A 19,529-nucleotide genomic window follows, 5' to 3' on the forward strand; every position below is an offset into this window, starting at 1 on the left:
AAAGTACAGGGTCTGGACACGTCCGGGTTCGAGGGGACCGTTGACTCTCTGCAGCAGCTGATGAAGAGCATGGAGGTGCTGCTGTCAGACGTGGAGCAGCTGCGGAGCAACTGCAGCCACCAGGCCACCGAGCTGATGCGCGCGGCGGTGGACCTGAGGCAGCAGCAGGACGAGCTGAAGGAGAGCTACTCCGAGCTGTCCAGAGAAATGCAGGAGATCATGGATTCGGTGGACGACCTGTTCACCACCAAGAGTGCCTTCGAAGCCAAAGAGAAGCAAGTGCAGAAACTGAACCGGCAGCTCTGAGGGACACACGCACACACTGACTGACTTTTTTTGTTTTTCCTTATGGAAGAAAAACAATACTGAATTGGGGTGGTTTTGGACGGGGTCGTGTGTTGGGAACGTCTGGAAGCGATGGCTTCATATATGACATCAATATGTTATCAAGAGGTTTTCATGGCTTTGAAACGATGATTTAAAGGCCCAGTGTGCAGGATTTAGACAATCTATTAAGGGATATTCAACACAATATTTATTATGTTTTCAATCATTTATTGTCACCTGTTTTTGATACTTTATATTACATGGCGGAGCAGGACCTTCTTATCACGGCATCCGCCATGTTGCGCTACCATGTTTGTACAGTAGCCCAGACTGGACAAATCAAACACAGGATCCATCTATCCATCTTGTACCGCTTTATCACCCACATGAGGGTCACGGGGGTTCACCGGTGCCAGTCCAAGCTGACACCAAGTACACCCTGGACAGGTTGCCAGTCCACCACAGGGCCACATATAGAGACAAACAACTGTCCATTCTCACTGACACCTACGGTCAATTTAGCGTGTCCAATTTGCCTAATTAATCTTCAACTCTGCATGTTTTTGGACAGCCAAACCAAAAGGTATTCAGTTCTTTACAATAAGTAATAATGTAACTTCACCCCTAGATGCCACCAAATCCTGCTCACTGGTCCTTTAATGAGACTTTCGAATGGCAATATATGTATATGTGTATGTTTTTTGAATTTAACAGGACAAAGCCTAAAAAAAAAAAAAAAAAATTCTGAGTATAATTAGTAAAAAAAATAAAATAGTGTAATTTGTCACATTGCTTACATATTAGATTGTAATGTGCTGCTGTCTTTACTGTAGGTGATGACTCGACCATTTAGAGTTTCAACCTGTTCTGCGTGCGTGTCAACAAATGATTATAGCATTTATGTTGTCATCGACATTTTCTTTTTTTACTCCCCACACACCCACTAACGAACTCAAACACACTCAGACCCACATCATACTTATTTTTCTTCCAGCACTCAGACACTCTGCATTCATTCATAAGACTAAAGTATATGTTTCACTCTCATCCGCCTGGATGGCTCCTTCAACGTGCTGAAATCCTGGCACAGGAATGTTACTCTCCTCCGACTCCTCGGTGTTATATCTTCATACATCTTCCATATTCCTTCTCCCGTCCAGCCATACTCCACTGTGGTTTCACACTAAAATAAGTCTAAATATAACCTTAGGCCATGTTTGCCTCCCAGCAGCACCTCTGCTCTGACAGGCGGCCCTGTACTTAGTGGTTATGAGATGAGTGCAAAAGGGACAACAGATGGAGAGCAACGTGTGGAGGAATCGATAAATCTTTCAACGCAGCGATCACACTTTATTTGGTTTCTTGTGTAATAACTTTTATGTCCGTTGTTGCTTTCAGTTTAAAATTAAATCCTGTGTGTTCAAAAACCTTGTTTTTCTTCTCCGCTGTCGGTTTGTGCACCAAATAACACATTCTCTTCTTTGTTTTTCTTCAAATAAATGAGTTGATTCAACTTTAAAGACAACACTGTTGGAATGGACGACATGTCTTTTTATCGTCTAAACAAGAAAATCTAATTTTATTGAGGGGGAATGTGTGTTTTTTGTGGTTGAAACCTGACACTTGGGCTGTGGAGCTGGTGAGCAGAGAGAAAGAAAGAAAGCAGGGTGTCATTGCCTACCATCACCACTGAGGTGCATGTCCCTCTGCACTGCAGGTCGAGCAGTTGCTAAAGTCACTTCAACGAGGTAAGATAATGTTTACTGAGCTTTGTTATTCTGTATTATCCAACTCTTTATGTGTATATTTTAAGTAGTATCAAAGAAATCTGCACTCAGGTCTTATCTGCTATACATACAAGTAGTAATGGACTGATTGCACGTACTGGATTTTTATGAAATAGTACTTTGAAGTCATTGAAGAAATACTGAGTTGTTATTCATATCCATGTAGTTTATCAGTGGATTTTGGTGAACATGAACATCCTGCTAGTCCTGGGTCTCCTACAGCTGCTGGCTATACCTGCTTTAACTGTAAGTGTTTCATATTATATCATTTGCACATACTGTAAAGTACATATATAAAAACGTAAATAATAGCAGTTTCACACAGTTATATAACATGCATGGTGATGGTTTGCTGCCAAATGTTCCAGCTTCTATTTCGGTGCCTCTAACATACTCATAGTATGTGCTGGTGGTTCGTGGTCGGACACTATATCATCATGTGTGTGTGAGCACATTGTGGTGCAGCAGCATGAGCGAGTTTTACTGTGTATTTATTTATCTTTACAGTTAACGCGAACATCTCGCGACTACTGGGGAGAGTTCGGGGCCTATGGGTCCTGCAGCCGCACATGTGGCACAGGAGTGGCAAAGAGAACCAGGAAATGTATCACGTCAAGGTAAAACATAGAGGATTATGACGATGAGTTTTTGGCCTCTCTGATAACAGATTTTGAAATCAGCGTCCCCGTTGGATTTGACACCGTAATTATCAACACCTTTAAAAAGGTACAAAAACTATATTTGCAGCCTTTTCTCTTTCTCCTGCAGAACAGACGGTGGACATAACTGCATAGGATCCCCCAATTCATTCCAAACCTGCAACACACAGGTAATTACCCTTATAGATTATTTTTGCCTTAATTATTAATGACACCAGCCCACAAACTGCACTCATGTTTCCTAAAACAACAACAACAACAGCAGTAATGCAGAAATGTTGTGTATCTGCAGGAATGTCCAGTTGGGTCCATGGACTTCAGGGAAGAGCAATGCTCCCACTTTGACAGATTTGACTTTCAGGGCATTTATTACTCCTGGGTGCCTTACCATGGAGGTTTGACCTGTTATTATACAGTATATTAAACCATGACAGTATTTAAATCTGGTAAACTCAAAATCATGCACAGATAATATCTAATTATTGCTTTGTCATGTCTGCAACGTAAATAATAGCGAGCAACCCATGTGAGCTCAACTGTCTCCCAAGAGAAGAGAACTTCTTCTATCGCCAAAGCCCTGCAGTGATAGATGGAACACCATGCTACGGCGGGGGCCGCACTGATATCTGTGTGGAAGGCATCTGCAGGGTGAGAACAGAAATAATACACATTTAAAATGTCATGGTCTACTTTTTTCTTTTTCTTTTTTTTTTAGCTTTTAATTGTTGATTTACTTGACTTTCCCCTCCTTCAGAAGAAATGATAATTCATCTTTATTCCAGTTGCTGACCCATGAAGAATTTATGGGCTTAGATGAAGACGTCACTGACTTGCCCTCCGCTGGTTCTGTCGCACCTGAGCCAAGCGAGACGCACACGTATGTCTATAAAACTGGTGTGTTCGGGGAGTGCTCGGCCAACTGCAGTGGGGGCATGCAGCACCGCAGTGTGGAGTGCTGGCTTCAGGATCCAGTGAACCCCCATGTGGTGGAAGAGACTCACTGCATTAGCCAGCACCTGCAGCGGCCTCACAGTCAACAGGCGTGCAACATGCATCCGTGTGCTGCTGAGTACAGTGTCTCAAGCTACAGTGTGGTTTGTATTATTATTATTAGAGACATTAAACATTATCATACACACTCAGGTACATTGTTTATGAATAGGAGGAACTTGATGTTCTATTAAAAAAAAAAAGACTTGTAGAATATGAAAGGTCTAAAGCACAGTCCACAGACCTAACCCTCACACTGTTTGACCTATTGGTCACTCATTTAATTAACAAGATACTATTTACTCCTTGCATATGACGGCCAGTGTTCAGTTACCTGTGGGGAAGGTGTGAAGGCAAGGGAGGTGATCTGTGTGGGACCAGGACTAGAACATCTGGATGACCACGCCTGCAGTGGACTGGAACGACCTCCTACTGTCAAGGCGTGCCGAAGACCTGCCTGTTACACGCACATCACCTGGCACGTGACCGAGTACGGACTGGTGAGTGAGGACAAGAACAAGAATAACAAACATGACCGGGGGGGGTTCACAACCTCTGAGTTGTGTTGTGTAAAAGAAGGAGGTACAGGAAGGGAAGGTTGAGCACAAAACATGAGGGATGGAAAAAGTCATGTACCTTTTCCCTGCTGTGTCCCAGCCAAAAGGGAAGGGGTAGCACAAAAATGGACAGTGGGGAAACATACAACAGGAACAAAAGTTCCACATGGCTATCAGGTAAAATAATGAATACATTTTGTGTATTTATACATTAAAATAGTAGTTTAAAGTAATTACAACAAAAGCTACAGGCAGCACTGTGCGGCCCTCGCATCCACTGTGCTGCCAGCAGGTGGTGCTATGCCCTTGACTTAATTCTATTGTGTCGATTATGTCTGGCCAGGTCTCTTGTGTCATTTATTAGGTTTCGAGCCAATCGCTAAATATATGGAAAAATTAAAAGGCACTTCCAGTTTCCTTAAAACAGCGGCTAAATTCGAAATGGCTGACTTCCTGTTGGGCCTAGTTCATGTTTGTAGACGTGTTCAGGGTCGGTCACTTGTGACACATGTCAAGTTTTGAGCCCATCGATTAATGTATGGCAAAGTTACAGTTCCACTTCCTGATGGTTGCCGTGGCCACACGCTTCTGAATCTGCAATACCTTTTGATAACTTCTCATCTTTAATATGTTTAGTATAAATTGATGTGCTTTTTTATTTATGTTGTGCAATTATTGTGCTCAAACAACTTTGTTCATTTCGGAAACATGCAAATCACCAAGATGGACACCAAATTCAAAATGGCTCACTTCCTGTTGTGCTCGGGCCCTAACATTAATTGGTAGTGTTACATTCGTGCCTCTCTCCTTCGCTGTCTGCAGTGCACTCGGAGCTGTGGTGGGGGTGTGAGGGAGAGGAGGGTGAACTGTTTCGACACAGATTTGAACCCGTACCCTGAGACTCAGTGTGGACTAGACAGCAGACCTGTTTCTGTGGAGGAATGCAACACACAAGCATGCCACGGAGCCCAGAGTGAGCCAAACTGAACTCCTTCTTGTTTTTGAGTATTTTGCTATTTATTTGTGTGTGCATGTTAATAAATGCAGTTTGTTCTCAGTGGTTCCAAGTGTACAGGATCCAAGGCCACATGCGAGCATCATTAGAGGATATGTGCCCCATGTTACAGAGGAGCCTTCAGGTACGCAGGAGAAGATCATTTGTGCAAATATTCTATATTATGTCTATGTTATTATGTTTAATCTATGGCAATATATAACCTGTGCCCATAATATGTTACTGTTCTTCTCTAAATCATGATTTCATTGTGTTCTTGTTTATTGTAGCTCTCTTATTTACATACACAAAGATCAACTTGTTTCTATGCTGCTATACTATGCAACTGTTTTATTCCTGCAACCTAAACGTTCTTTTGAATTTATGTCACATTATCTACTCTGACCAGCCAGTAAAACAGTAAAAACCACTTATCTTGTTTCCATGTTGTGATTGGAATACATGATAATCTGTGTTTATTTGCTTTAGCTTCTGGGCCACAGACCAGTGATGCTTACGATCCCCACTCACCTGTGAATGTCCCTCAATGTGGACATTCATTTTATGGCTGTTGTCCTGATGGCCTGACCTCTGCCACTGGACCCGAGAACGAAGGCTGCCCCCACGATGACTATGACTGTGTTCACACTAGGTAATTCTTCTTCTTCTTGGATCACCTCCCTGTTACCAACATGTGACGGTAACATTAAAATGATGAATTGCTTATTGGAACAATAGAAAACACCTCAAATAAATGTTTGGACTTTTACATCTTCTTCTTCTCTTCTTCTTCTAGGTATGGCTGTTGTTCAGACGAGGTGACTCCAGCTCAAGGATTTGGCAGAGCTGGATGTCCAGAGTATCAGACAGCTGAGGTAGGAGTCACATCTTTTACTCATCTTATTTCAGTAAACTTCTTAATAATAAAATATAATTAATAAATGAAAGGGTCATTCAACTGATTTGGGCTCAAAAAATGTGATGTGCAGCACAACAACAAATCAGTGGAGTACCCCTATGTTTTTAAATGATTTAAAAATCACAAAAGATCACAGTAACTTCACTTTATCCTCTCTTTGCTCAGGTGCACTCACCACCCTCAGTCACTCCACCCACTGGTGATGTGTGCTCGCTGCCTCGTGATGAGGGGCCCTGTGATACATGGGTGGCCCGGGTTTACTATGACTTGGCCACTGGTAAATGTGTTGATTTCTGGTATGGAAGCTGCCATGGAAATGCCAATAACTTTGCGTCTCTGGAAATCTGCCACATGGAGTGTGGGCATGTGGCGATGGAGCCCCGACTCCCACCTCGCAGGGCGATGCCAAGAAGAGGGTCACTCATGGGTGCTCTGAGAGCAAGGGCATAACACTGCACACAGTTTTACCTCCAGTACATAAGCAGGTTTTCTCTCTAAGTATTTACAGTCAAAGACAAGAATATGTGTTGTGAAATGTATCCAATTTCATTGAAACATCAGAATTTACATTTTTAATAATTTAATGCTCTCACATTCAAACTCACATGGTCTCTGATGTTATTGATTTTTTTGTGACATTCACTTTATTCATTTGTGCTTTGCCTTATGGTTTAGAGTAAAGTAAAATTATGTCAATGTGATTACAAGAGTTAAGTTTTACTTCACATGATCAATAAACCTTTAGCCATTGTTAACCTTGACATAAATGTGTGGTTTATTTTTTTCTCTCATAGCATTGCCAAAATTGCATTGCAGTTTTTTTCCCAAACTAAAATGAATCTTAAGAAAATGAAAAATGGTCAAATTCAGTTTTGAGTCACCACATACCTACATACACAATAAATACTATTACTTTTGATACTTTCTTTGTTATGATTCAGTAGCCTACTTCTCTTTAATCCAAGATGGGATTAAGTACTATATATTATTTCTTTAATTTATTTAACTAAAGTAAACTGTATTTATTTTTCTGTCACTGGAAAAAGATCCATAGCCTACAAAAGACAAACTAGATTACAAGACTCTTATTATGAAACCAAACCTTTATTTTGAAAGCAATTCACTTTTACAACCGGAACAAGGCTTGTGTCACTTCCTCTGATTTCTTTTGCCCCAGCAGCAGCTATTTCGCACGGGGAATTCTGAAGCAACAATCAACGGTTTTGTGCAGTTTTTTTGTACCTAAGAAGTAGACACGTTCCGTAGGCAGTATAAACATGGTAAGCGTGTTATTTTTAACGTCTAATATGGATAGAACGTCCTGTTTCATTGACATTAGCTCCTGTTAATTCATTCACAGCTAAGCTAACGAGCTCCGAGGCTAACTCACTTCTGGTACTTCTTCATATGTTGTCGTTTGTTGTGGCTACAAGCCGCTTATGATTGTAATTAAATATTATTTGTCTGTTTTTTTATGTGCATATGATTTAAGCAGATGTGGTATTTTGCGAAACATCAGCCATTACGTTAATAGTACAGTGTGATGTACCAGCATACCAGCAACTCCTGGTTGAAAATCCTTGGAGATAAAACTACTCGGAGTGTGTCAGAAGAAATTGACTGCATAAATCTGGTACTTGATGTTACAAATATAACGTGCACTTACACTTTTTCTTTGTTCAGTCGCACACAATTTTGCTTGTCCAACCCACCAAGAGACCTGAGGGCCGCACATATGCTGACTATGAGTCAGTGAACGAATGCATGGAAGGTGAGTTTGCCAAAAAAAAGTACTTTTATGTAATAAATCACAGGGCTGATGAATCTCAATAGGTGAAGGCAAAAAAAACCCAAAGCAGCAGAAGATGGATGTTCACTGATCACTTTATTAGCTGTACATGACGCCTAATAAAGTGGTGAGTGGCTGTAGCCCACCTGCTTCAAGTTTTAATGTGCTGTGCATGTCCTCCTGCGTACCTTGTGTGGTTATTTGAAAAATTGTTGCCTTTATATTTATATAAACTAGTCACTCTCCTCTGACCTCTAATATCAATAAGGTATTTTCATTTTTAGGTCATTCACTGGATAGTTTCTGTTGTGAAAATCCCAGTAGCTAAGTGGTTTCTGAAATACTCAGATGACAATGGTGCAAAATTCAAATCACAAAATTATATATATTTTCTGTATCATATTGTGGATGCACACTTTTGGGAGATGGTTTTGCTTCTGTTTAGCGTGTTCTGCTTGTCTTTTCCAGGTGTTTGCAAAATGTATGAAGAACATCTGAAGAGGATGAATCCAAACAGCCCCTCCATCACCTATGACATTAGCCAGTTGTTTGACTTCATTGATGACTTGGCTGATCTTAGCTGTCTTGTGTAAGTATGATCTGATCAGTGAACCAGTCACTGTATTTTAATGGAAACCTTGTTTACAACAGGTGTGTTGGTTATATCCCATTAACAAACCATTTTCGTTTTTTTAACAGGTACAGAGCTGACACCCAGACATACCAACCATACAACAAAGACTGGATCAAGGAGAAGATATATGTCTTGCTGCGACGTCAGGCTCAGCAGGCAGCAAAGTAAAGGCATTGGTGACAGGTTGTCCTGCTACACACACCTGGAAGGATTTTACACTGCACTACATTTCCACAGCATCTTTAGGATCTGTGTATATGGACAACATCGTCAGTTTGATAAGGGGTGGGTTTTCGCAGCATACTATTTTTGGGAAAAGGTTGTGGTTTCAAAACCAGTAAAGTAAGACATTTGGGCTTTATATTGAAATGGGGATGTACTTGGCAGAATACAGATGCTTGTGCATCAAGAGGATAGACATGATAGTTGTAAATAGGAGTGGGCGATCTGAGAAATCACACCATGACAAATCTGGAACAGTTCCTTGAGAATTTTAGAGGTGACATTATATGACATTTACACTTGGTTGAACCATAATCCATGTCAGCAAACCAACAGATTGATTGTCTACTAGATTGTATCATGTGTCTATATCAAAAAAGACTTTTCCATGTGGGTATCCAAAACCTTTCAAATGTAGTCTGGCAGCATGTTTAAACAGTTAAAAATACACAATAAAAACTGAGCCTGGATGTTCTTAACAGTACATTTTAAAATTGAGAAGAAAGACTAAGGGTTGTGTTTGTGTGTCATGGTGTGGTTTTTGGGAGGATTGCCCACTACTAACAGCAATGATTAATTTATTAATGGAGAGAGAGAGAGAGAGAGATCCCTGTTTGGAGAAGAGCTCCACAGCCTAGATAATGTGTTTCCATTGTCAAATTCTAGTAGTATGCTTTTTATTCAGATGCCATATTAGTTATGTGACATTTTTATACTCTTTCTGTTACCATAGCTTGCAATCAAAATGCTGATACTGTAAACATTTAGTTTTGCATAGCATCTAATTTCATCTATCCCTGTTGTAGTTTTCTTTGATTTGAACAAAATAAACCATTGTTTTCTGACTGGTATTCATTCTTGAGTATACAACATTTGGTGCAAGTACCATTACACTTGCCTATTCATTCAAAGTTTCATAAGTGCTAGTCTGCAAAAATATGTATACACGAATGGGTGGATGCTCCGTGGTAAGTTGTATGTGTTGCAGGACCAACAAGACAAACAATGCCTGGTCCTATTTCCATGTTACTGTCTCTTTAAATCTGGCGGGCTGCCCTGTTGTTGCTGTGCTGGAAACCCCGTACTGACTGCGAAGGGACCCAAGATGGCTGAATACTCACGGGGGGACCAGTTAGCAATTATCTGAGCAAGACGTCGCAAATGAATGGCAAATAGACGTATGATGTAAAGTGTTACCTTCAGATAATTACGCGACTACGTTTAATAAGTCTGCATAATTTTGGGGATGCATGAATACCAGTATGGAGAGAGTGGTCTCTCCGCGGCCCCGAGCCAGAACATGGCGGAACACTTGGGGCAGAAATAGCGGCTAACGCTAACTAGCTGGCGTATTATTCCGACACCATTGAAAACATTTGTCAGGGGTTAACACGGTGTTTGTGGGTCGCGGGTGTTAAATGGTGTTATCGGTGCTAAACTATAGTCATCTTGCTTCAGATAGTTCTGAATGTTGATTATGTGGGGCTGAAGTAGTTAGCGTACTTGCCAACTAGTTTACTCGATAGGTCTGCTCGCTAGCGTATCTAGCTAACATTGCCCTCAAGCGTACAGACTGTACTAATAGATAGGTAGGGTGTTTTTGTAGTCAGAGGTCGTAATATCTTTGCGTATTCTTCAACCGCTTCATTCAGTTTTCTTTTGGTAGTCGATAGTGAGTGTCAGTCATTTGTACGGACAATTAACACCTTAGCAAACATTGCCCTCTGCACTGTAAATTGACTGCTAGCTTGCTACAATGGTCTGAAACCTGATTTTGTGTGTTGCGTTGCCTGTAACGCTGAAGCGTAACTTGTGAGACAGCTCGTCAAAAATAATCATATACCGTAGCTGAGCCGATCGTAGACTTTTCCTCTATTCACATCCAGGTGTATCACTTGCAAGGTGCCTCATATAAGTGTCAGCCTGGCTGATCCTGACTTATGTAAAGTCATTACCGTATTACAGAAGTGAACAGGTGTAAAAAAGAGAACTGAAGTTGTGGGGTCACCAAGTGAGGCAGACATCCATTAATAGCAGAGAAGGTGCCACTACCTGTCAGGATGACGGATACTCGCCGACGGGTCAAAGTCTATACACTCAATGAGGAAAGACAATGGGATGATCGTGGGACCGGGCACGTCTCCTCGGCTTATGTGGAGCGACTGAAAGGCACATCTCTACTAGTGCGAGCAGAGAGCGATGGTAAGTTAATGGACAATAAGTACACTGCTCACTGTAGTGATGGCCACCGGCTATATGTAATCACATGTCATTATATGTCAACAATTCAACTGGAACAATTGATAGAACTCTAATTGTATGCAGGTAATATAGCTTCTCATAAAAGTCCTATTGACAACACAGACCACCCCTGTAATCCGATAGGTTCCTTACTGCTGGAATCAAAAATCAACCCAAACACTGCATATCAGAAACAACAGGTATGTGGATGGCGTGGTGCATGTTGTTATTTATACAGATTATGTATTTCCTTTCCCTGTGTAGTGATTGTAGTTTGGCTTTATTTTTCTCTCAATAAGGATACATTGATAGTATGGTCAGAGGCAGAAAATTATGATTTGGCACTCAGTTTCCAAGAGAAGGCTGGCTGTGATGAAATCTGGGAGAAAATATGCCAGGTAAGTGCACTTCTCTTTGTGTGGGTGTTTGTTTGTCTAGTCTAACTCCTTATGCATTTAGTGCCATATTGATATTTTCTTTAAATACATTAGTTACATCATGTGATTGTTTCATTGTTAAGGTGCAGGGGAAAGACCCATCAGTGGACATCACACAGGATGTAGTGGATGAGTCTGAGGAGGAGCGCTTTGATGACATGTCGTCACCGGGTCTGGAGTTGCCGCCATGTGAACTGAACCGCTTAGAGGACCTGGCTGAGCTGGTGGCATCCTCACTCCCATCTCCACTGCGACGTGAGAAACTGGCACTCGCAGTGGAGAACGAGGGCTACATTCGCAAGCTCCTGGAACTATTCCGTGTCTGTGAGGATTTAGAGAACCGAGAGGGACTGCACCACCTGTATGAAATCATTAAAGGCATCTTCCTGCTAAATCGCACTGCACTCTTTGAGGTTATGTTCTCTGATGAGTGCATCATGGACGTCATTGGTTGTCTGGAGTTTGACCCAGCACTCCCACAGCCACGGCGACATCGGGAGTTTCTCACAAAGACGGCCCGCTTTAAGGAGGTGATCCCCATCTCTGATCCTGAACTGCGTCAGAAAATACACCAGACATATCGGGTGCAGTATATTCAGGACATGGTGCTGCCCACTCCCTCTGTTTTCGAGGAAAACATGCTGTCCACCCTGCACTCCTTCATCTTCTTCAACAAGGTGGAGATTGTGGGCATGCTACAGGTGAGCTAGGCAGACACTTAAAAGATTGCCTGTGAAAGGTAATTGGTCCCTTTTTTCACAAATGTGTGTATGTATCACATTTTTACTTAAACATTTAAGTCTCTCTAACTATCGTGTCATAATATCAGAATGCACCAACAAGATAAAACAGTGTTCATGCAGTGAGAACTGGCAATTACAGTAATTGTAGGATTGCACAGAGGTTATATTTTTACATTTTGTGCTTATCCATTTCAGTTTGTGTGGCAATCTTTTATGGTCATGTGACCTTTGTGTTTTTGTACTGTGTCAACTCAGCAGTGTTTATGTATGGCAGTCTCCATAGAGACGTAGAAGTGTTGTGTAAATCAGTAATGCTGTGGTAGAGGAAAACTGAAACTAGCACGCTGTTGACTCTCGCACACTGTTAAATGTGAAGTGGAACATCACAGACAGTACTTTTCTTGCAGTAGTTTTGTAAGCCAGTATTAAGAAACCACTTTAATATAACACTTGATATACTGGATCACATACATAACTGAATGCAACTTGGTTTTCAGTGTACAGTTTCTAATATAACATGTATGTAATTAATCTAATATTTTATGTACAGCAATTTTTCTCAATGGAAAATACACCAGTTTAAATGGCAGTAAATAAATGTAATTGTTTTTATTTCTGCTAATGAATGTATACAGCTGTTAATAATGACAGATTATGGCACACTATAACTGCTTATAAATCAGACATTTTATAAATATGGTGAGTGTATTTTTTTCCTGTGTAAGTTCTACAAGTACTTTGCTTAAGGTCACAGTTGGCTGTTGGATGCTGGTCATTTTCTTTTTATAACATCTTGATTTGTTGGCCCCCTTTGTGACACTTATTCCATCTTGTCTCCTCCACTACTTTTAATGCCAGGACGATGAGAAGTTCCTAACAGACCTCTTTGCACAGCTAACAGATGAGGCTACTGATGATGACAAAAGACACGAGCTGGTACGTTAGATCTGATTTAAGTAATTTCAGTTTTTCCTCCTTGTTCGCTTGGATTCATGATTGTTTCTGTCTTGCAGGTGAATTTCCTAAAGGAATTCTGTGCATTTTCACAAACGTTACAACCTCAAAACAGAGACGCCTTCTTCAAGACATTGTCAAACATGGGCATTTTACCTGCACTAGAGGTCATACTGGTGAGCGCAGCTACATCAACGTACATTGTAATTATGTTTGGGTGACTGCTCAGTCACACAAGGAATTTGTTTCTATGTGGGGTTTTTTTCTTTTGGGGAGTGGGGTCTGCCATTGTAAAGTAAATTTGCTGCAGTGCTTTTTACGTTTTGTGGTTTGACATTTTCAGTCTCCGATTTACATGTTAAATGGATGGTTACCTTACTCTTACCTTGCTTTCACACCTACACTATGTTCCCAGAAGAAAGTACTTTTGGCGAAGAAAGCTAGCAGTTCAAAATATTTGCAATTGAAAATAAAAACAATAGTGAAAGGAAGGAATTTATTCAGGAAAATCACAGTTCACTGACATATAATGTATGTTTACAAAACAGGGAATGGATGACGTTCAGGTGCGTGGGGCAGCCACAGATATATTCTCGTATCTGGTGGAGTACAACCCTTCCATGGTACGAGAGTTTGTCATGCAGGAGTCTCAGCAAAATGATGATGTAAGTGTATATAAAAGTAATTTATATTAATATATGAGAACATTATCTTTATCTGTCATGGGGATTTACAGTGGTGGCCTTTCATCTGTCTAACTCTGTCTAACTCATTTGTTGCCCTACCAGGACATCCTCCTGATCAACCTGATCATCGAACACATGATCTGCGATACAGACCCAGAACTAGGTGGGGCGGTGCAGCTGATGGGCCTGCTACGGACTCTGGTGGACCCAGAGAACATGCTGGCCACAGCAAATGTGAGTGTGTTGACTGATCCCGTGTACATCAGTTAATACTTCCAATGATGTAACTGTAGATGTGAGCCCAAGTGCCTGATATCAACACAATCGAGATCCTTGATAGAGAACAAGGAACAGGGAACTGATTATTCTGTACTACAATCTTTACAATCTCAAGATTATCTACAATCTTGAATTGAGTAGAATTATCTTCTGATATTTCTGCTCATGAAGTTAACTTTTCATTGTCAGAGAAAGTTAGCAGCACTTTCAGCAATGTCACTGATCCTGCACCTTGTTTTCATGTGTTTGGAATGGTTTATTGACTTTCTTATCAAAGTCATTTTCCAACAAAAGTTTTCTATCTTTTTCCCCCAGAAAACTGAAAAGACAGAGTTTCTGAGCTTTTTCTATAAGCACTGTATGCACGTCCTCTCAGCTCCACTATTGGCCAACACCACAGAGGAAAAGCCAAGCAAAGGTATTGAATATCTGCAAGGTGTCTGGATACGTGCGTGTGTGTTTTGTCAACAAGTATTTTCTATTTCTAAGTTACTACATTTCTTCTTCCTCCTTTTTAGATGATTTTCAAACATCCCAGTTGCTGGCCCTGATCTTGGAGCTGCTGACATTTTGCGTTGAGCACCACACATATCACATCAAGAACTACATCATCAACAAGGACATTCTCAGGAGGGTACTGGTGCTCACAGCCTCTCAGCACGCATTCCTGGCCCTGTGTAAGTCCCACGTTACCAGAAATGCATCCCATTGTTGATCTTTATCCACCAATGTACAGACTTTGGAGCTTAATATACTGTATATGTGTATGTCCAGGTGCTCTGCGTTTCATGCGAAGGATCATTGGTCTGAAAGATGAATTCTACAATCGCTACATTATGAGAAACTTTCTTTTTGAGCCCGTAATCAAGGCTTTCCTCAACAACGGATCACGCTACAATCTCATGAACTCGGCCATCATTGAGATGTTTGAGTATGTCCGTGTGGTGAGTGTTGTTTGCTGCTTTTTTCATTTCAAAACTTTGTTAAATTCTGCTCTTTTTGGTTTTTTTTTAGTGTTGGTGGTTTACAGTTAGACCGCTGAGGCATAGAAGCTTGCAGTTCACTATCAGGCTTGTTTGATTTGTCAGTTCAGCTTTCGTTTATTTTCTTTATGTTCCTCTTGCTTGTCGAGTAGAGCTACCACGTGCATGCCAATGGTTATACAGATTTTCCGATGTCACTGGGATTATGTCTGATCTTAAAGGGGACATATAATGCCAAATCAACTTTTTAACCATTTCAATACTTATATTTGGCACTCTGGAGGCCCTACCAGTTGCCAAAGTGTGGAAAAAGAATACTCAGTCATGTTTTCGTGGTCCCCCTTAGTGTAACTACAGGCGATAAAACACTCGATATTCCCTGCGCTTATGACAGCAACATGCGCATTTCACCGCAAATGTTACCGGTTGGCAGTGATTTCTCATACTAATAATATCTAGTATCAGTAAGGAAATGTTTTGATGTTTGTTTACTTGATGCATTCTGATTAAAGCTTTAAAAACATTAGGCAAATTATAATGCATTACCAAAAATGTGTGGAAAAGTTTACATTATTATTACTAACTTGATTGGTGTGATCTCCCCTCTCTCTCTTTTTTCCTCCTGTCTCTCGTTTCCACCTTTCTTCATTCCTTTTCTGCCCTAAAAATCTCAACTTCCCCTATTTTTTCCTGCTTTTATACTTTCCCCCCTCATTTTGCCTTTCTGTCGTGTCTCTACACTCCTCTCTCTCTCCCCCTCCCATTGCTCCCAGGAGGATGTGAAGTCTCTCACAGCTCATATAGTTGAAAACTACTGGAAGGCCCTGGAAGATGTGGATTATGTCCAGACATTTAAAGGCCTAAAACTACGGTATGAACAGCAGAGGGAGAGACAAGACAACCCTAAACTGGATAGGTAAGAAAACCAAGTCTAACTACTATTACTGTGATTACACTGTCACTGGTGATTTATTGAGTGACACAGTCCTTCATCTAAGGGCGTCTCCCAATAAATGACAGTAGCAAAATAATTTATCATTCACATTAGTTGGATCACTATACTGATGAAACAATTGGCATATTGTTTTGGACCACAATGTTGGTGTATAATTACTTAAAACAGTAAATTCATAGTTTATAGGCAGTATATCTTCTAAAATTCAGCATGTTTACCTGCACTGCATTGACTGTATAAATGCAAGTGTTAAACTATGGCTTTTATCAGGTAAACACTTTGATAAGAAAGTGTGCTGTGTGTGTGACACAGAGACTAGTTTCATTGCTTTGACTAACATGCTGGTAATCCACTACCTCAAGTCACTGGCCACTACCTCAAGTCACTGGCTTTTCACCTCAAGTGAAAGCCAGTGACTTGTATCCAGTATCTAATCTTGGATTAAGAGACCTATGTTGTCAGTTGTGCTTTCCAAGATGGAGATATACTAACAGAGATTATAATTATATTATGAGTTAAGCCACATCACAATGCATGGAGGGCAAAGAGGAAAGCTGCTTTACATGTGTATTTTAACCACTAAGCTTTGTGTCATTCGCTGCAGCATGCGCTCCATCCTGAGGAACCATCGCTTCCGCCGTGACGCCCGAACTCTGGAGGATGAGGAGGAGATGTGGTTCAACACGGATGAGGATGACCTCGAGGACGGTGAGGCAGTGGTTCCTCCCTCTGACAAGATGAAGACCGAGGAAGACCTCATGGAACCTATTAGCAAATTCATGGAGAGAAAAAAATGTATGTGTTTTCCAATACATACAGTGAAAGTGTTTTGGGGGGAAAATCGCATGTTGTAGTTTTGATGGGACATTTTCTTTTCCTGTAAGAACAATGTCAGTAAAATGACTGTTCTATGTGGCATTTTTGAAGGACTATTTTATAAACCTAAGCTTGCACTGTTGCATGGGCCATAATTTATGGAAGTTATTGTTATTGACAGAAAGGAAGAGTTTAGTCTGACCTGTTGCATGTTTGCATCGTGATTTAATGATGAAAAGATGATAGTCAAACCTGATACTAAACCAGTTTCATTGTGTTCCCTTAAAACGGCCAACATCTGATAACATTTTACACAAGCATGAATTAAAAACTGTACTGCATGGCTGTAACTAAACAGGAAATGCAGGTTACACTGTCAGAAAGCATCGGCCGTGTAAGCGGAGCTGGGTGTTTTTCCTGAAATGCATTCACAAGGTGGAGAAAGATTAACGTTTGTCGTCTCACCTTTGTCCAACTGCAGTGAAAGACACAGACGACAAAGAGGTATTAGGGAAGTCCAGTTTGTCAGGCAGACAGAACCCCAGCTTCAAACTCTCCTTTTCCGGCTCCACAAAAACCAGCCTGTCCAGCCCTCCGTCATCTGCCTCGTTGAACCCAGGTTCTCCAGGGTCACCAGGGTCTCCAGGCTCGGGGGCACGGAGCTCACCCTCCACCACGACTGTAACCACAAAGGTACATATGACGTCTGTAAATGACGTCTCACTTGTGTTGTGATGGTGTTAAGAAGATGATTGAAAAAGATTTTTGCACACTTTTTCAACTATGAAATTCACACTTAGACTGTCAATTTTACACTCCTACAGTCCTTGTATTCAAGAGGAATGGTCACCATTACTGCCATTGTACTGCACTCATTTAATACATGTGAGCTTTATTTAAGCAATTGATTGAAATAAAGGTTGATTTAAAGAAGGGCTTGCTGGTCGAGATGCAACATCGCTGTGCAGAAAAATGCAGATGCTATATTTCAAGGTGCTATAACAGAAAAAACAAATTAATGACAGTTAATAAATATACAGACATTTAAGTGATGGAACATTGTGTCAGGATTATTTATGGTGCTGTGAGAAGTGACATCAAAAACAATCTTTAAAATGTCACAGTGCTGCTGTGAAACGTTTCTAAAATGTCTTCCACGTCTTTGCTAGTTGTACGGATGGGTGACAGTATTATACCAATTTAATAACACTAATTTTGACTTCTTCAGGGCGGTTTAGTGGGACTGGTGGACTATCCCGACGACGACGATGAGGAGGAAGAGGAGGAGGAGGACGGGGAGAGTAAAGAGGAACCTTTACCACCCTCCAAGAAGTCCAAACTGAGCTCCTAAAAGAAGCATCACTGTCTCAGCTTGTGCTCTGCCTACGATACGAGAGTATCCGTGCATAGACTTCACACAAGAACGATCAAAACTTGTAAACAAATTGAATGAATGAAAGCCACCCACTCGCCATCAGCGGGTGGCCCAAAGAGGTGTAGACTGTGAATGGATTCAAAGCCTCCTCTGAAAAGCCCACAACTCGTTCATACAAGTGCCAATCAGGAGACCAGAAGTGAAAAACGTCTGGAAAATGGAACAGATGTGTAAATGTTTGGGGGGGAGGGGATTGCACTTGGAAGATCTTCAGCAGACCTGGATAGTATGAGACAGGTTGGAGTTGGATGATTTAGCAACTTGGAGGAAAAGACCACATACAGAAACACACGCAAGCAGACTGAAATCCCAGAGAGCTTGCAGGCTTGGACCATAACCCACTGCCCCCCGCCCCCCACTCAGGGAAGGACATCACAGCGGCCCAGATGGGTCGGCCAATTCTGACCCCAGAACCACAACTTGCACCCACCCCACCCCCACCCCCTTAGACTCCTTTACTTCTTTTCTCCTCTGCTCTTTCTCACTCCCTTTGTCTGTTGCTTTCTGTCCCTCTTTTTACGTTAGTGTATAGGACCAGACGGGAGGCAGCATGTGGCAAAGAGCTGTCCTTGTTGTCGTTTGATGATGTCATCAGTGTCGTCGTTCCTCACCTGACGTTCTTTCTCTGACGAGAAAAAAAGCCAGCAGTTTCTTCCTTATTTCCTTTTTCTTTTTTTTTTTTTATTTGTCTATGTCTTTCTCCTGTTTTTGTAAATGACAAACAAAAAAGACCTGCCTTTAAATGTTCAGGACGTTTTTTCTGTCACACTTGAACTGGTTTTTAAAGACCTCAGTAGGTGAGCTAGTTTTACCCTTTTTGCCCTTTGAAACTGCAGATTTTTTGGAGAATTTGTAATCCCGTCTTGATTAAAGATTGAGTGGAATTCTAGATGTGATGAATTTTGTCATATCTTCTCTTTTTTTTCTTCTTTTACATGAGTGTACACTTAGTTGTTCAGAATATTTGGGACCATTAAAATGATCTTTGCTGTATGATGTCCTACTACCCTTTGTCCTAATAACTCCAAGTGTTTCTTTGCTGCATCAGATTAGTTTGGGGTTTACTCTGCAACACAAAAAGTAAAAAATGTATCAGTAATACAGATGACCTTTGAATTGGAT

General features: G+C 41.1%; 3 protein-coding genes across 5 annotated transcripts; all 3 read left to right on the forward strand.

Annotated features, from left to right (window-relative positions):
- The first annotated feature begins 1,049 nt into the window (after nt 1-1,049).
- On the forward strand, nt 1,050-7,007 carry paplnb (papilin b, proteoglycan-like sulfated glycoprotein). The gene is made up of 13 exons (XM_044048614.1): nt 1,050-2,075; nt 2,281-2,360; nt 2,622-2,731; nt 2,883-2,943; nt 3,066-3,168; nt 3,288-3,421; nt 3,556-3,867; nt 4,087-4,263; nt 5,143-5,293; nt 5,379-5,459; nt 5,804-5,966; nt 6,111-6,189; nt 6,399-7,007. The coding sequence occupies exons 2-13, from the start codon at nt 2,304-2,306 to the stop codon at nt 6,681-6,683; spliced, it is 1,713 nt and encodes a 570-aa protein (XP_043904549.1). The 5' UTR covers nt 1,050-2,075; nt 2,281-2,303; the 3' UTR covers nt 6,684-7,007.
- Nucleotides 7,008-7,373: 366 nt separating this feature from the next.
- Nucleotides 7,374-9,723, forward strand: erh (ERH mRNA splicing and mitosis factor). Its single transcript, XM_044048981.1, has 4 exons — nt 7,374-7,513; nt 7,917-8,004; nt 8,491-8,611; nt 8,722-9,723. The coding sequence occupies exons 1-4, from the start codon at nt 7,511-7,513 to the stop codon at nt 8,822-8,824; spliced, it is 315 nt and encodes a 104-aa protein (XP_043904916.1). The 5' UTR covers nt 7,374-7,510; the 3' UTR covers nt 8,825-9,723.
- Nucleotides 9,724-9,949: 226 nt separating this feature from the next.
- On the forward strand, nt 9,950-18,680 carry smek1 (SMEK homolog 1, suppressor of mek1 (Dictyostelium)). 3 transcript variants are annotated; one of them, XM_044048978.1, is made up of 15 exons: nt 9,950-11,080; nt 11,243-11,319; nt 11,419-11,517; nt 11,640-12,257; nt 13,158-13,235; nt 13,313-13,429; nt 13,802-13,918; nt 14,042-14,173; nt 14,534-14,636; nt 14,737-14,895; nt 14,993-15,162; nt 15,975-16,117; nt 16,761-16,951; nt 17,454-17,665; nt 18,201-18,680. In XM_044048978.1, exons 1-15 carry the CDS (start codon nt 10,939-10,941, stop codon nt 18,321-18,323), a joined length of 2,481 nt encoding a protein of 826 aa, XP_043904913.1. In that variant the 5' UTR covers nt 9,950-10,938; the 3' UTR covers nt 18,324-18,680. The 3 variants fall into 3 exon arrangements, with proteins under 3 accessions (XP_043904913.1, XP_043904914.1, XP_043904915.1); XM_044048979.1 differs by having other exon boundaries at nt 15,978-16,117; XM_044048980.1 differs by having other exon boundaries at nt 11,264-11,319.
- Nucleotides 18,681-19,529: the final 849 nt, after the last annotated feature.

The sequence above is a fragment of the Solea senegalensis genome, linkage group LG17, assembly GCF_019176455.1.
Source record: "Solea senegalensis isolate Sse05_10M linkage group LG17, IFAPA_SoseM_1, whole genome shotgun sequence".
In the NCBI taxonomy this organism is placed as follows: domain Eukaryota; kingdom Metazoa; phylum Chordata; class Actinopteri; order Pleuronectiformes; family Soleidae; genus Solea; species Solea senegalensis.

Coding starts and splice junctions, on each gene's coding strand:
- paplnb (XM_044048614.1), top strand. CDS start 2,304: ATGAACATCCTGCTAGTCCTGGGTCTCCTACAGCTGCTGGCTATACCT. Junction 3,422..3,555: donor GTGTGGAAGGCATCTGCAGG/GTGAGAACAGAA, acceptor TCTTTATTCCAG/TTGCTGACCCATGAAGAATT. Junction 4,264..5,142: donor ACGTGACCGAGTACGGACTG/GTGAGTGAGGAC, acceptor CGCTGTCTGCAG/TGCACTCGGAGCTGTGGTGG.
- erh (XM_044048981.1), top strand. Junction 8,005..8,490: donor AGTGAACGAATGCATGGAAG/GTGAGTTTGCCA, acceptor TGTCTTTTCCAG/GTGTTTGCAAAATGTATGAA. Junction 8,612..8,721: donor GCTGATCTTAGCTGTCTTGT/GTAAGTATGATC, acceptor TTTTTTTAACAG/GTACAGAGCTGACACCCAGA.
- smek1 (XM_044048978.1), top strand. CDS start 10,939: ATGACGGATACTCGCCGACGGGTCAAAGTCTATACACTCAATGAGGAA. Junction 12,258..13,157: donor AGATTGTGGGCATGCTACAG/GTGAGCTAGGCA, acceptor TTTTAATGCCAG/GACGATGAGAAGTTCCTAAC. Junction 16,952..17,453: donor ATTCATGGAGAGAAAAAAAT/GTATGTGTTTTC, acceptor GTCCAACTGCAG/TGAAAGACACAGACGACAAA.